Here is a 14,777-nt window from a genome sequence, read left to right on the forward strand (position 1 = left end):
CTTCCTTCATAGCGACTGTTGGTCACACAGCCAGCGCATCTGCTGGGCACATGTTTACAAGTCCCCTTTCAGTGTCTCTTTTGGTATCATAGTCCACCGGGTTGCACAGCAGAGCTGTAAAACGGCACAGCTTGGAACTGCTGTATAAACGTCAGCTTAAATGACTGGGCTGTTTCATGTTCAGATTGCAATTTGGGCAGGATCCAGTGTTGCCAGCAATAAGGGGCGGAGGCCTGGTTGGCAGTTCCCCCTTGGAGTTGCCAATAGGTTTGGGGGTGAGGCAGATTCCCTCTCTCTCCTTATCTCTTCTCCAACCTCTGCTCCTCTGGCCCGACTCTGCCCTTTCACTCAACTGCAGCGAGCAATTGCTGACTTCTCCTCTCAATTCTCTGGTGCCTGTTTTTCCCTTAACATCACGGTGGCCAAATGCCTGTCTTGCGACCAGCCCTGAGTGTGTGCGTGTCGTCTTGAACTCCCCTTCTAGGGAGAAGTTCTCCAGTTGGAAGCAATGAAAAGTAAGTCCAATGGGCTGTTGATCTGTTTCAAGATTTCCAAGTGTGCCCGTTCAACAGGGAGGTGTGGACTTCTGTTCTACTGAGTTTGTATTCCATGCGGGCTTATAGGTCTGCACACTGGGCAGTGTTGACTCCACACAAAAAAAGGAAAATGGAAATTCTCTCCCAAGCTGATCCAGACTCACTGATGTGCAAAGGTTTTGCAACATGTATGATTTCTCTTATTTTTTTGCCAGTCTGTTCCAGTTGTCTTAGCCATGTGGGGAAGGGACAGCAAGCCAAGCATAGTACTGTGAACCCAACCCCAGTGACTAGAAGTCTTGTTCAGCTCCTCTGGTTCCTGCAATTTCAGTGCCATCCCATGAAACCTGTCAGGGTCATCATGAGGGTTAGAAACCTGAGCGTTGTCTTAAAAATGAGAAACTTGAGCGTTGTCTTAAAAATGAGAAACTTGAATAGTGGCCTTCCTTTATCCGGGAGAATTGTGGCACAGCACATACAGCCCCGACCCAGTACTGAGTGGGATCTCACAACCCTTCTACAAGAGGTTAAAGTTTAAAATAGTTAATATTTGGAGAGAAAGGTGTGCCCGGGGCAATGTACACTCTGTGCTTGTTGAATGCAAATGTTCTGGCTTGTCAAGCAGCAGGGGAATAACCCTTGTGCTTGATTTCAATAGTCCTCACAACAGCCTTGCAAGGTAGGTTGGTGCTACTGTCCCCATGTTGCAGATGGGGAGGGTGAGGCCAAGTGAAACCTGGAGCTTTATTTACCATGCATTCCCTCTTGCAAGGAATGGGACACTTAAGAACATAAAAACAGCCCCATAGGATCAGCCATAGGCCCATCTAGTCCAGCTTCCTGTATCTTACAGCGGCCCACCAAATGCCCCAGGGAGCACACCAGATAACAAGAGACCTCATCCTGGTGCCCTCCCTTGCAAAGAAGAGCTTGCTCTCTGACGGAATCTTCCACACCTTCACGTAAAGATTATCTGAAATCTTTCACTGATCTGAAACAGAGACAAGTCATAGGGTCTGGTTGAGGTGTGTCAGTTACGGCTGTTCTGGTGAGTGCTGCAGAATTCCCTCCCCCCCAAGGCTTCTCAGTCCATTCACCATTCACTCCCTTAGCAAAGGCTCTGGCTCCTTAAATATTGATGGTGGTTTAATCCGCTGCTTTTTGTGCTTGACGGTTACCTGTCACCACACCCCATGCAAAGCATGCATTATTTAGTGGGGCGCGAGGGGCTCGGCCGCTGGGCATGCTGCTGGAGGATTTGTAACAAGGGAAAGGAGAGGGTGGCAGGAAACATGAAAGGCTTAATATTTTTCTCTCTGTCATATGCGCGCGCACACACACACACACACACACACACACACACACACACACACAGAGTCAGTTTCTCTCACATCCTCCTAGCTATGGCTGACTTCACATGTGTGCTCACCATATGTGGGAGAGGAGTGCATGTGGTAGGAAGAACGAAGAACTGACTTTCTGGATGAGCCCAGGGGAATCTGCCTGGCAACCAGGACCCATGAGAGGGGGGTGCAGGGGGAAAATTATACCCTGGCCTGGTGTCAAAAAGGGGACCCAGGAGCTAAAGGAGGGGGCCCGAAAATGTCCTGGGATTTTATATTTTCTAATATCACCAGTGCTCATGAGAGGGAAGCGCAGGGGGTACATCGCACCTGGACCCAGGAGCCAAAGAAGGCAAGCTGGAACTTTCCTGGAATCTCAGAAAATGTGTGCATATATTGTTTCAAGATTTTCATTTTGTGTAAGATTATGTAGGCAATACACAGCTGTGTACTGTAATCCATAAAAATTATGATCCAGTGGAGAAGGGGCAATCCTGGGGATCACGCCTCTGCCTTCCCCCCTTTCCCTGCCCCTTAAAGGGAAAGGGACAGTGCATCCCAGGCTGGTGGGTTGTGACCCACTAGTTTGGGAACCACTGGTCTAGACACTGACCGGCAACATCTTTGTGGGATTTGGGGCAATGGTCTTACCCAGCCCTACCTGCAAATGCTGCCAGGAACCTTCTGTATGCAAAGCTTCTGCTCTGTGACCCCTTCCCCAGGTCCCATCTCCACTATTTTGATGATTTCAGGTAGGGCAACTGAGGGTCTTTTCTGAGATGCGCCTAATGTTTGCAAGATATGCTGCTGCCATTCAGAGTTCACAGTCGTGGGCTAGACAATACAAGGCACTGACCAGACATAAGGCAGCTCCATACTCTGGCAGGGTTTGATAGTCACCAATACAGGCCCGTCCTGTTGTGTTTAACAAGTGTTGCTCAATGTGGAGAATTGTAAGGACATTGTAAGGGGGGGTAATTGTATACTGCCAGGTTGGGATATAGAAATCTGGCTTGACCAAAGTCCAACCCTTTGTCCATCTGGCTCAGTATTGTCTAGACACTGGCTGGCAGAGTCGCTCTATCATTTTAGGCAGAGAATGGTCTTTCCCAGCCTACCTAGAGTTGCTCAGTGACAGGACCATTGCGCCCTGGACAACTGTGTCCTGGTGTTGGACATTTGTGTCCCTTCTCTTTGCAGCCCAAACATTTGTGCTCCCAATATATGTATGTTTATATCGAATGTGCTTTTTTATTTTTGAAACCCAAATGTAGGCTTAGGGCAGAGGCTGGGATATATAAGAAGGGGTTTGTTGCCCAGTTATAGTGGGACGCAAATAACCAGGACACAGAAAAAAACCAGATGTCAATGTCTAGGGATACCAATGACTGGGTTGCATTTGACTAGGACACAATAATCCAAGAGGCAAATGCCCTAGTACAGAGTTGCTATCAAAGATTGAGTCTGGGACCTTTTGCATGCAGAGCAGGGACAGCTCTATCCACTGAGCTACAAGCCCTCCCAGACAGCACCTTCTGCTCCAGCATCCTGAAGAAGTCCCCTTTAAATGCTCATTGCAAGAGGTTTGGGGGAGGGAAGAGTTGCTTAGCAACAGTTTACCTGAGACACAGGCACCTGTGCGGAACTGCCTTGAATTGTACTAGTGAGTTAGCACACACTCTTTGCTTTGAATTGGTGCATCTCTTGCTTCAGTGATGTGTACAGCCTCCGCACCGGCCAATATATTTGTGGGCATTTGCCCTGGGTGTATTAGTGCTGGGACAGACTGCACTTGCTCCCAGTGTGGAAGGAATTGTCACTCCCAAATTGGCCTTTTCAGCCACACTAGACGCTGTTCCAGAACCACCTTTCAGAGCGTGATACCATAGTCTTTTGAGACTGAAGGTTGCCAACAAAAATTAGTGCACAGTGGAGATGCAGGGAACCAATCAAGGGGACTTTTGGAGTAAAGCAGAAGGACTTTCTGGAAAACCATTCCAGACTCATAGGGGAAAAGCTGAACTGGCAGCAAGAGTATCTCTCTGTATTTTGTGCTTTGAATCAGCAGACTGATCAAGCCATCCAAAGGGCAAGGTGTGGTTATTACTGGGAGACTCAAAGGGTCTTCCGAGTCCACTCGGCTCCTCAAGCATGAGGGAGCCCGGCAACAGGGCATTGAGGCTGGTATAAATGGTGCCGGAGAGGAGGCAGCTGTAGTGGCACACATTGACACCAAGGGTGCTGGGAAATGTAGTTGGGCGACCCTGGCAGACTCTAGGCTGCCAGGTCGGGTGGTGAAGGCCACGCCCTCCAAGGTAGCCCCAGCATGTCTTGCTCCGCACTTGATATTGAATTGCAGTTGTGACTTGGTTGTGCATTTCTCCAGTTTGGTGAGAATCCTTTTGGAGAGGTCCTTTTGGGAGTCCTTGACGATTAGCTTCCATTTCTTTTTTATTCTCTTCTGGGCAAGACTTCTCTTTTCTGAAAGGGCCCTTTTTGCCTTTCCTAGTTTTCCTGAACTCCACTCATGAGCCATACTGGCTCCAGGGTTGTCTTTCCTACTCAGTGGTAGGCAAGGATGCCTTGTTCCCTCATTGTGCCTTTAATTAACAGAAGCTTTAGTCTAGAGATCTTGGAGTTGTGTTGGGTTTTAGCTCAATGCAAACCCAACCCAGTGCGTGGCAACTGTTGAAAAGGCAAATTCCATGCTGGGGTTGCTAGAAAAAGGGTTGAAAATAGGACTGCTAATACAACGTCTCTATGCAAGTTATTTGTGCAACCACTTGAAATAACCCGTTTGGCTGTGGTTGCCCCACCTCACCCCACCTTGTGGTTGCCACCATATGGCTGTGGTTGCCCCCACCACGTAGAGCTGGAAAAGGTAAAAAAAAAAAAAAAAAGAGGGCCACCAAAATGATCAGAGGGCCAGAGCATCTTCCATATGAGGAAGGCTATAGCAGTTGGAGCTTTTTAGTTTGGAACAAAAAGATGAGACTTATAAAAATTTTGCATGTGGTAGAGGGGGGGAAGGCTTTTCTCCCTCTCTCTCAATACTTGAACCAGGCTGGGTCCTGCAATGAATCTGACTGGCAGGAGATTTAGGATGGATAAATCCTGAATTGAGTTGGCATCCTTCAGTCTCGGAAGACTATGGTGTCACACTCTGAATGGTGTTTCTGTGGAACAGAGTGTCCTCTCCAGTGCGCGAAGCCTGGGTAAAGTAGATATGGAGGATAGACTGTTTCCCATGCAGCAAATCCCCCCTCTCCACGTCGCTGAAATGGTCCAATGGAAAGGCAGAGGCCAATACGGTTGGTTCCAGCGGCGTCGCAGGAGTTGCCAGAACGTGACTGTGTTCAACCATGAACTGCCTGAGGGACTCCGGCTCCGGATTTTGCCTCGAGGTTGACTCCTGAAGTGTTTTCCATAACTGGATGTAGCCACAAGGCAGTGGAGGTTTGGGATCAGAGTTTTCCTTCTCTCAGATGAGCTGCCTTCCCAGGCTGATGAGTCCCATCTACCCGGTGGCTGTTTAGTCGCCTCTTACGACAAGTACAGCCAAACTGAGGGCCTATTCTTATCCCCAGCCCCCAGGGGAAAAATCCTGAATAGTCCAGCACATAGTCCATGGAACTGACTGCCGCAAGGTGTGGAGGTGGCCGTTATGTTGGATGACTTTCAGAGGGGAGTGGACAAATTTCATGGAGGAAGATGGATCTGTTATTGGCTTCTAGTCACGATGGCTATGTGCCACCTCCAGGTTCAGTGGCAGTCAGTCTCCAGACACCAGCTGCGTTGAAGCACCGGTGGGTCTGCCTCCATCTCCCGCTTGAGGACTTCTCATTGGGGCACCTGGGCTGCACTGTGGGAAATAGGGTGCTGGGCTACACGGGCCTCCTTGGTCCAATAGGAAACACTGATGAAACCAACAGGGCTTCTTTTTGCTCTTATGCATCCAATCCTTGGTTTCCTGAAGTCCATATGATGGTGATTGTGGTTGAAACAATTGATCCTTTCAACAACAACAAAAAAGCAACGTGAAGGGGGTCCTAACCTCAAAGAAGCAGAAAGGGGACGCAAGCGAGCAGCTGTTGGGTGGGGACATTCTGCTGGGACGAATAACTTCAGCGGCTGTCTCCCTGCAAAACAGGAGCTGCCACTTTTCAGAGATGGCTCTTTCTCCAGTTTATTTACCTCCTGCACCACCAAATATTTTTAAAATAGTTTTTTTTAATGGAATGTTTAAAAAATGTTCTGATGAGGCCGAAAGAGTCAAGTATGGGTTTTCCTCTGCCTGTTGCCCCACTTGTGTGTTCTCTTCCACCTGGTAGGGGAGCAGCACCTTCCTCTGGATTGGGGCCACCTTGCTCCTGGAAGCATGATAGAGTCTCCTGCTGCCCTCCCGGTCCCCCTTGTTCTACATTTCCTCCCTAGCCCTGAATATTTCCATGCTCTCCCCCACCCAACCATGGTGGACAACACACTGTTCTTTTTGTTCATGCTCATATGCTCAGCATTAGCTGGACACGTGACAGCCCATCGCGTCTTTGTGCTCCGGTGGCTTATTACGGCTCCCAGTTTGGCAGGTGGCCAATGCGTTGCGCTTATTAGCCTTGAATCCAGGAGGATTTGGGGTCTCAAGCTGGTGCTTAATAGCATGTCATTTTCCCAAAGTGGGCCATTAATTCCTGCAGCCTGTTGTCCACAGTCCCCAAGGGAGAACCTTCTCCCCAGCCCCATCTGTTGATTTCCCCTGGCAGAGAGGCAGGCAGGCTGCCACCGCAAAACTTTTCCATCCCCTTTGAAGCGTCATGGCCTGCTGAGGAGCTGGACGCCCCGACTCACATGGCCCAGGACGGATGGTGGCAAGAAGAGCCAGGCTGTTGCTCCGCAGCACTGGTTGCACAGGAGCGCTGGGGCTGCGCTCTCCGGGCCACGCTGCAGCAGGCTAAGCAGGGCAAGTATCTCTCCTGATGTAAGCTAGCGGTAGCAGTTCCGTGAGTAGCGCAGGGTGCTCTGACAATGCAGACTGTTTAAGCTCTAGCTCCCTGCAGAGCTGGGCATGTGGGGTTGAGAGGTGCCTCTTGGGCCAGTAGCCAGGAGTGCCGTGAAAAGAGAGGAGGGCAAAAGCCAAGAAGTGAAGTCGGCACTGTGGGATGGGAGGACCGAGATGGGTCATGGTTAATGGGTCCTGCTGCCTCCTGAGACAAGATTTTCATTATCCCAGCTCAGTGCTATTCCAGGTCTCCCTTGCAAAGATGGGAGGTGTGTGAACATCTGCCCAGCCCAGACTTAACCTTCCCCTGGCCTGCTTTATCCCTTCTTAGCCTCTACCTGTCTCCCTCCAGGCACCTGAGCGCTGAGTATTCTGTCACCTCCGAAAAAGGTGAGGCTGAGCTGGGAGGTGCCAGGATGGGACTGGACACAGGGCAGTGGTGGAGGAGCTGCCCAGAGGTCTGTGGGGAAGGCATAGTTTAATGTGGGGCCCGGCACTCTCAGAGCCCCCTCCGGACCGCTTTTGGCCACTCTTGCTCCCTGTGAGTTGCTTTACTTTTAATGCCATCAGACTAGTTGCTGTTCTGTGGGATGGAGGGGTTTGCCCAGATTTAGCTGACGATATGTAACTTGGGGTCATCAGAGACTCTCCGCTCTCCCTCTCTCTCTCTCTCTCTCTCTCTCTCTCTCTCTTTACCTGTGTTGGTGCTGCAATTAGATTGCTCTTGCATTTGATGGTCTCCAGCTTCATCCAAGAGGGATTACTTCCAGTGCTGCAGGGCTGCCGGGGCTCTCAAGGGCAGCATCACCCCTGAGTTTCATTTCTCCTTTTCAAATTGTCCATCAGGGAGCTCTTAGTTAATCCAGTGAGCGATTGCATATGTCGTTCCCCTTATGGCCAGATTTTTTTTCCTTGACTGTGGTGGTCCTTTGGATAACTTGACCCTGACGATCGAAGGGGGAGGGGTGGAAGAAGAACCAGCAAGGTGTGGTTCTTGTGTGGTTGGTCTGTGGAACTCCTTGCCACAGGATGTGATGACAGCATCTGGCCTGGATGCCTTTAAAAGGGGTTTGGACAAGTTTCTGGAGGAAAAATCCATTACGGGTTACAAGCCATGATGTGTATGTGCAACCTCCTGATTTTATAAATGGGCTGTGTCAGATGCAGGGGAGGGCACCAGGATGCAGGTCTCTTGTTATCTTGTGTGCTCCCTGGGGCATTTGGTGGGGCCCGCTGTGAGATACAGGAAGCTGGACTCAATGGGCCTATGGCCTGATCCAGTGGGGCTGTTCTTAAGTTCTTAAGAAGTAGTGGGGATGAACAGATTGGGAATGTTCTCGAATCTCCTGCAGCATCACCGAGGACTCCAGGGGCATGCCCTTCCTTGGTCTGGGATCTTTAAGGGATTGCTGACAGCAGATTCTGGGCCCTGACCACTGGCTCACCTCTTGCATTCTTATAGAATCCTAGAATGCTAAAGTTGGAGGGTGGGGAGGAGGTTAACTTTTATCCCCTTGCTGTTTCCCAATTAAAATGTCCCACTCTAAAGCTGCAATTTGCCCTTCAGTGTAACACATACAGCTACCATAGAGCAGATACTATTAAATTTAATACAAAGCAATTAGTGGGAGGGAGCTGATGATGGGAGGTTCCCCAAAATTCACTTAACCCTGTATGAACCCCAAAAGTTGTCTTTTTCAGAAATGCTGAAACCTTGAAATGCACAGAAGGAACAGATCTTGTGAATGAGTAGTCTGGCAAGACCTTGGAAGAGCAGGAAGCGGGAATTGGAAACCGCCCATAAAAAAATTAATGTTTGATATGGGTCTGTTAGTTTGGGGTACAGGGCTTTTCTAGCAGACTTCAGTCAAACCTGGAAGGGTATGAGATGGTTTCAACAGAGACGCATAACTGCTGAGAGAAAGCAAAAAATGGTTGACACCTGCTTCTCCTCCAGTCTAGAAATTTAAAGTCAGGAAGTCAGCTCAGAACGCATTTGAAACTTGCAGGCTGTTTCTAAGGCAGATCTCCAGAAAAATCACAAACTTGGAATTTCCATTCTTAAAAGCCAAAGAGAAATGTGGAGTGTTGCGCTTGGCTGAAGTTTTGTCGCAGCCAATAGGGATGCCTTTCCTAGTGGATGATGTTTCACCTTGCAGAAATGCAGTCCTGTCATTGGGTGGCAAAAAGAATAATTTTTAACATTGACAGGTAGAGTTCAAGCTGTCAAAGACTTTCCAGTTAATATGGTCTTGCTGCCTGTCTTGTTGAGAATCAACAGCCCTATAAGCTCAGTCCAGATTGTTTCCCCGCATTGCACCTGTGGGACTGAGGCTGAGCAAGACCCAATTATTCTATACCTCCGGTAGGATTTGAACCTGGGACCTCCTTATGTACATAAGATGGCCTGGTGGGTGTTTCTGGATTTTTGTTAAAAGAGGTAGCCCTATCCCAGCTTCCAGTGGTAATGAGAAAGCCAATCAAATCCTAAAAGGGACTTCGAATAGACATATGATGGTGTCATTTAACAATACCTCCTTGTATAGAGTAGCCAGAGGTGCAGAGATGAAGTGATGAAGTGCATGATCAAGAGATGCACTTTTTCTAGTTCGGGCCAGTTGGGCTTCAGGCAGCTGCTGTGTCTACATGTGTCCATTGCAAGAAAGCTAACAAAGAGCCCTGTGAAACCTTAAAAATTAACCTTCTTTATCGGAGAGTAGTTCATCTCATTTTTGGGATCTGGCATGGTTTAGGGCTATCTATTATCTATTGTCTCCCAGTAATAGAGATGGAGATCTGCCCAAGTCATCTCCTTGGACACAGATTCCTAGATTTTTTTTGTGGGAGGGGGGCGGAGGGCAGCAATGTTAAGGTGCCCTTTGAAATAAACTGAAAGGTTCCTGGGAGTCTAAAACAGTGTTTCTCAACCTGTGTACCACTGGCGGTACTTGAAGTGGTATTCACTGGTACATGCCAGACCTCCAGTCCCCCACTGCCTGGCAGCAAGACCAGTAATGCAACACAGCAAGCAGCAGTTAGCTCAGCAGTCAGAGCTCCAGTGTGCACTCTTTCTGCACTTGAAAAAGCCCTCCTGTCCACCTGGAGCCTCTTGCCAGTGCTTGTCGCATTGCATCGAGCCTCTTAATTCAGAAGTAACTGGTGATGACATCCTCGCCAGTTACTTCCGGTGGTACTTCCAATAGGTGGACCATGCGAAGTGATACAGCGGGGGACAAATGTTGAGAAACACCAGTCTAAAGCATTCACTACTGAACACAATGGAACTTTCTTCTGAATGCATAGGACATGCATAGGCTTGTGCTGTGAATCTCTTGGGGACTAATTTGACATAAGCTTCCTGTTTTAATTGTGGTCAAAAGTGTAAGCGTCCATCAACAATGGGAGGCTGCTGGTGTGCCTCAGTGTCACTCCAACCCTCGTGCACCGCGTGGTTGGTTTCTTCCCCAGGCGAATCTCAGAGGACTGCAGGATCACCCTTTGTACCTCCCAGAAGCTGGTGTGAACTTCTGTAGCTTTGTGGTAGTTGGCCCCCGTGTTTTTCATGTGTGGCGTACCAGGCTCACTTCTCAGGATCGCCTCTTAAGATAGGGGTCAGCAAGCAACCAGCTGTGTGGCAGCTTAATCCATCTCCTGGAGACTCCCACCTGAACCCCAAGGACCCCCCCCCACACACACACTTTAATCTGCACCTCCCCTGTTTTCATCCCACGTGCTCCAAAATGCAGGTGAAGAGCTCTGATGACTTAAAAATCAAGAGGAGCTCAGTCCAGATTCTTCCCTTCTGCATCTCAGCTTGCATGCCTGTGTCCTGCCTCACACAGGAAAGCAAGCAGCTGAGGGGAGGAGAGGAGAATTCTCACAGCACTTGGCTTGCTTTCCACTTGACACAGGGAAGGGGTTAAAGGGCCTTTAGCCTTTCCTAACTATCCATCTCCATGTTGTGCCAAACTCCTGGCTACCTGGTGAAGTTCTGATGTGTTAATTTTTCCCATTACGCTTATCTTTGATTGGTAGGTAGATTCCATTTTCAAAAGCCAGTTTAAGTGCTGTCTCTCTCAAACAAAATCTAGGAGGGGTGTGTCATGAATTCGCTATACAGTCATGTGTCCCCCTGTATCCATGTGGGTTATGTTCCCGCTCTCCCTGCAGATACCACGGATAACAGCAAACCCTATACAGGTCATACCTTCCCCTGGGGTTCCATTCCAGAATTCCAAGTGGATAAAAGAAAAATCAGCGGATACCAAATCAGTGGAAAAATAGCATTAAAGTTGCACTTCCAGGTTTCTTGCTCCTCCACTCTTGCCGCAGAATGCACTGGTATAGACACTATTTTGCATTCAGCCATTAGATGGGATGAATATTGGAATCTAATGGAATGAAATTATAATTATTTAAGATTGCGAAGGTAGGAAATTGGATTTTGGTGCTTTTTTTCCCTTGTTGCAAGGCATTTAAAAGTGTACTTCGGTATCGGTGGTGAGTCAAATCAGTGGATACCAAATCAGTGGATAGCAAGGTCCCACCTCTACTCATAGTTGTGCAGGAAGCAGACGAGTCTTCTGTGTTGTTAATGAGAATTTAGCAAAAAAGCTGTTAATAGCATTCTGGAGCAATAACTCAGCTGCTGTAAGGCATTCTGGGGGCTGCCAGTACTTCACTGGCTGTAGAATTGCTTCAGAACGGTGGTGGATAGCTTCAGGGTGGCTTCAAAAATGGCCACCACGAATTCAAAGTGGCCGCCACCAATGGAAAGAATAGCTTGACGTAAGAAATGCTTGCTTGTTGAATATACAACCCGCAAGAGGAAGACAAATGAAACAGAATCAGAGAGTCATGAATGCAATGGGAGGGGGGATTTGTGAACCGCAGGTAAGTGGAACTGTGGATACGGGACCCACACATACAGAGGGCGACCATGTGTTTCTGTGTGTGTGTCACGGTAGAGGATTTTACAAGCCTCTTTGCCTCTTCCTAGCAAAGCATTTCAGAGGCTCCTTGTCTCTGGACCTTCATTTGCATCCAACTTCCTATAAAACTCAAGAGTGTGGCAGGGCATTGTTACCTGGGCTCCAACAAAGGAAAGGTAGAGCTCAGGTTTCAAGGTGGCCAGCTCTCATCCAATCAGAAGACAGGATAACGTCATTCAGGCGACAAAACACCCCAACCAGGAAAAGTTCTGTCTTTCTTTCCAGCAAGGGGAGAGCTCAGCAGGTCCGTTCTCTGTGACTGGGAGTGGGACAACCTGGTGGGTCCAGCATCCAGGTACAAAGATAGGAACAAGCATTAGCCAGAAACCATAAGCAGTTTTGTTTACTTTATTCTGTCTGTGATCTGTGCCTTACAAACTCGTTATAGCTAGTTTGTGCAGTATAAGCCATTCAAAGCTCCCGGCAAGAACGCTGATTAAGAACGCATGCGTGAGATTCTGGAGTGCATCAGCGCCCTCTGCTGATGAGATTATTATTGCAATTGGGTTGGGTTCTGAATGCAATTCTTATATTTTGTCTTGCATGTGACTTGGTCGTTTCTTTTTTCTTTTACTTGACTTTTTGAATAACGAACCATTTTGCATATTATCCTCAGTCGTCCGTTTTGGGAAAACATCAGTGGGATTGTCACGTCTCCACACTCTGCAGGCGCTACTGTGAGAGCGGTTTTAATAGAGACCTTTGAGGTTCTGTATTGTTCTAGGTGAGGGGGGGGGGTTCTGCCCTGGGAGCTCTCTCGCTAGCCTGATCTCCTGGGCTAGTGGCAGTGGATTCAATTTACCAACTACCCCAGTAAGTTGCGTGTCCAAACACACGGGCAGAGAGGGGAATAGGAAGGGAGTGAGCACTAAGCACTAGGCACTACTGCCCTGGATCGGCATGTGGTCACTCGTGGCCTTTCTGGATCCTGACATGGTGTCATGGATTGCACCACCATGGTGTCATGGTGGGAAAGGTCATATTTTTGAACACATGCTTCCTGCGTAAAACAAGCTCCCTGCATGTGGAAAATTAGCACATAAGGGACAAGCGTTTGGGGCTTTAAAAAAATGTTACAATTAATTTTATTAGTGCTGGTTTTTGATGGTCCTGTTTCTAAGTAGTGGTTTATAAGCATTCGCTTATAAATTATGTCCGTGTTTTTTTTGGCTCAGTTTAATGATTAATGTTGATATGGCACTGTCATAAAAGGAGGGGGAACCAAATAAAAAAAAACCGGTAGATACCTGCAAGGCAGAATGGTAGAACCATAGACCAGCATGTTGATAGAACAAAGGTTGGTAGAATTGTAGCCCAGGCACCAGGAGAGCCATCCTGGGGAGACTGTGGCCGTGGACAGTTCCATGGAGTGGGCTCCACCACTTCCTATTAACTGAGTACTTCCGTTTTCAATCCTTCCCCCCCCCCCCATTTCTCTGTTGCAGGCACCAAGTCATTCAACATGATGTCCCCGACTGGCGACAACGCAGAGCTGCTGGCAGAGATCAAGGCTGGGAAGAGTCTCAAGCCGACCCCTCAGAGCAAAGGCTTCACTACGGTCTTTTCGGGCTGTGGCCAGGCCAGTTCCAATGTAGGTGACAGATTGGGTTGGGACCCTGCTAATCAGGTTCCTCTTTTAGCAGGATGGCCCTGGGTGGGAGGGGGCTTGATATGAGAGCTGCTTCAGGAGTGAGCTTAAGTCTTGTAATGACAAGCTGAGCACTGGATTGTCCAGAAAGAGAGAGAGAGAGGGAGAGGGAAGGAGATTCTCTTGGCGTGATCAGCTTTGGCATTTAAGAAGCCACGCATGCAGTGGGGGGGGGCTATCCAAAGGGGCTTAGCCTCTACGGATGCAAAAAGGGAGAGTCCTAATTTGGATCCCAGGGAATATTCCACCCACCTTGCCCCAAATGGCTCTAATGGCTTAATATGCTGGAGACCAAACTCAAGCGTATCCTTAACCTTAGTTTGAAGTATGGAGAATGACACCACAACAGCTTTTTACCCTCCAAGATGTATTTTGAGCAGCTGATCTTACCGTTTTAAGCAAGTGCCTCAGTGGTGGTTTTCAGTTTGATATGAATGGACTACGTTGTGAATGGCGTCATATTGTGAGTTCTTGAGTCACAAATTACGGTTTTATATCAAATTGAAAACATATAAATACATTGGCAAAATATGAAATCATTTTTATTTCTGATCTGGACTGTTTTTCATTTACTTGTCCTTTGATATTGGCTGCAATCCTATCCACACTTACCTAGGAGTAAGCCCCATTTAACACAGTGGGCCTGACTTCTGACTTTCATCCCTATTGTACTTTACCTTGTTCAAACCCAAAAGATGGGACAGAAATCTTTGCATTTAAAGAAATGTAATAATTTTAATTTGATTTGTTACTGAATTGTTGTTATACTGATAATTTGCGGGGAGAGGGGGATCCCTGATTGTTATATAAGCTGCCTTTATTGTTTTAAAATATTTTTTTTCTATTTGAACTATGTTAAGCCAGTGTGGTGTATGTACAGTGGTGGTAGTGTTTATTTTTCAACTGTTTTGTTTTTGTTTTTCATATATATTGTCGAAGCTGCCTTGGAGTCCTTTGAGGGGCAAAAGGAGGGATAGAAACCTCATGAATGAATGAAATTATTTGCTGTACAGTAATTCTGGGTGTACAGCTACATTAGAAGGTGGTGGTAGCCTATAGACCTGTTCACGATGTCACAATTTAGTCAAATCAGTTAATCTGGCCAGGTACAGAGTTATAGAATGCCAGAGTTGGAAGGGACCTTCAAGGTCATCTAGTCCAACCCCCTGCTCAGTGCAGGCAGCTGATACACCATCCCTGACAGGCGGCCATCCATTTCTCCCAAAGTGATTTCTACCACGACTGTGTTGCAGTGTAGATGCC

The 14,777-nt window shown here is 47.9% G+C and overlaps 1 protein-coding gene across 1 annotated transcript in view; it reads left to right on the top strand.

The window, feature by feature from the left end:
* ESPN (espin) overlaps positions 1-14,777 on the top strand; it is a 116,084-nt gene that overhangs the window by 77,895 nt on the left and 23,412 nt on the right. Inside the window, exon 12 of the mRNA XM_066637267.1 lies at positions 13,312-13,457. Coding sequence (XP_066493364.1) covers positions 13,312-13,457 — 146 coding nt within the window. The remainder of the gene's footprint in view (positions 1-13,311; positions 13,458-14,777) is intronic.

The sequence above is a fragment of the Tiliqua scincoides genome, chromosome 9 (genome assembly GCF_035046505.1).
Source record: "Tiliqua scincoides isolate rTilSci1 chromosome 9, rTilSci1.hap2, whole genome shotgun sequence".
Taxonomy (NCBI): domain Eukaryota; kingdom Metazoa; phylum Chordata; class Lepidosauria; order Squamata; family Scincidae; genus Tiliqua; species Tiliqua scincoides.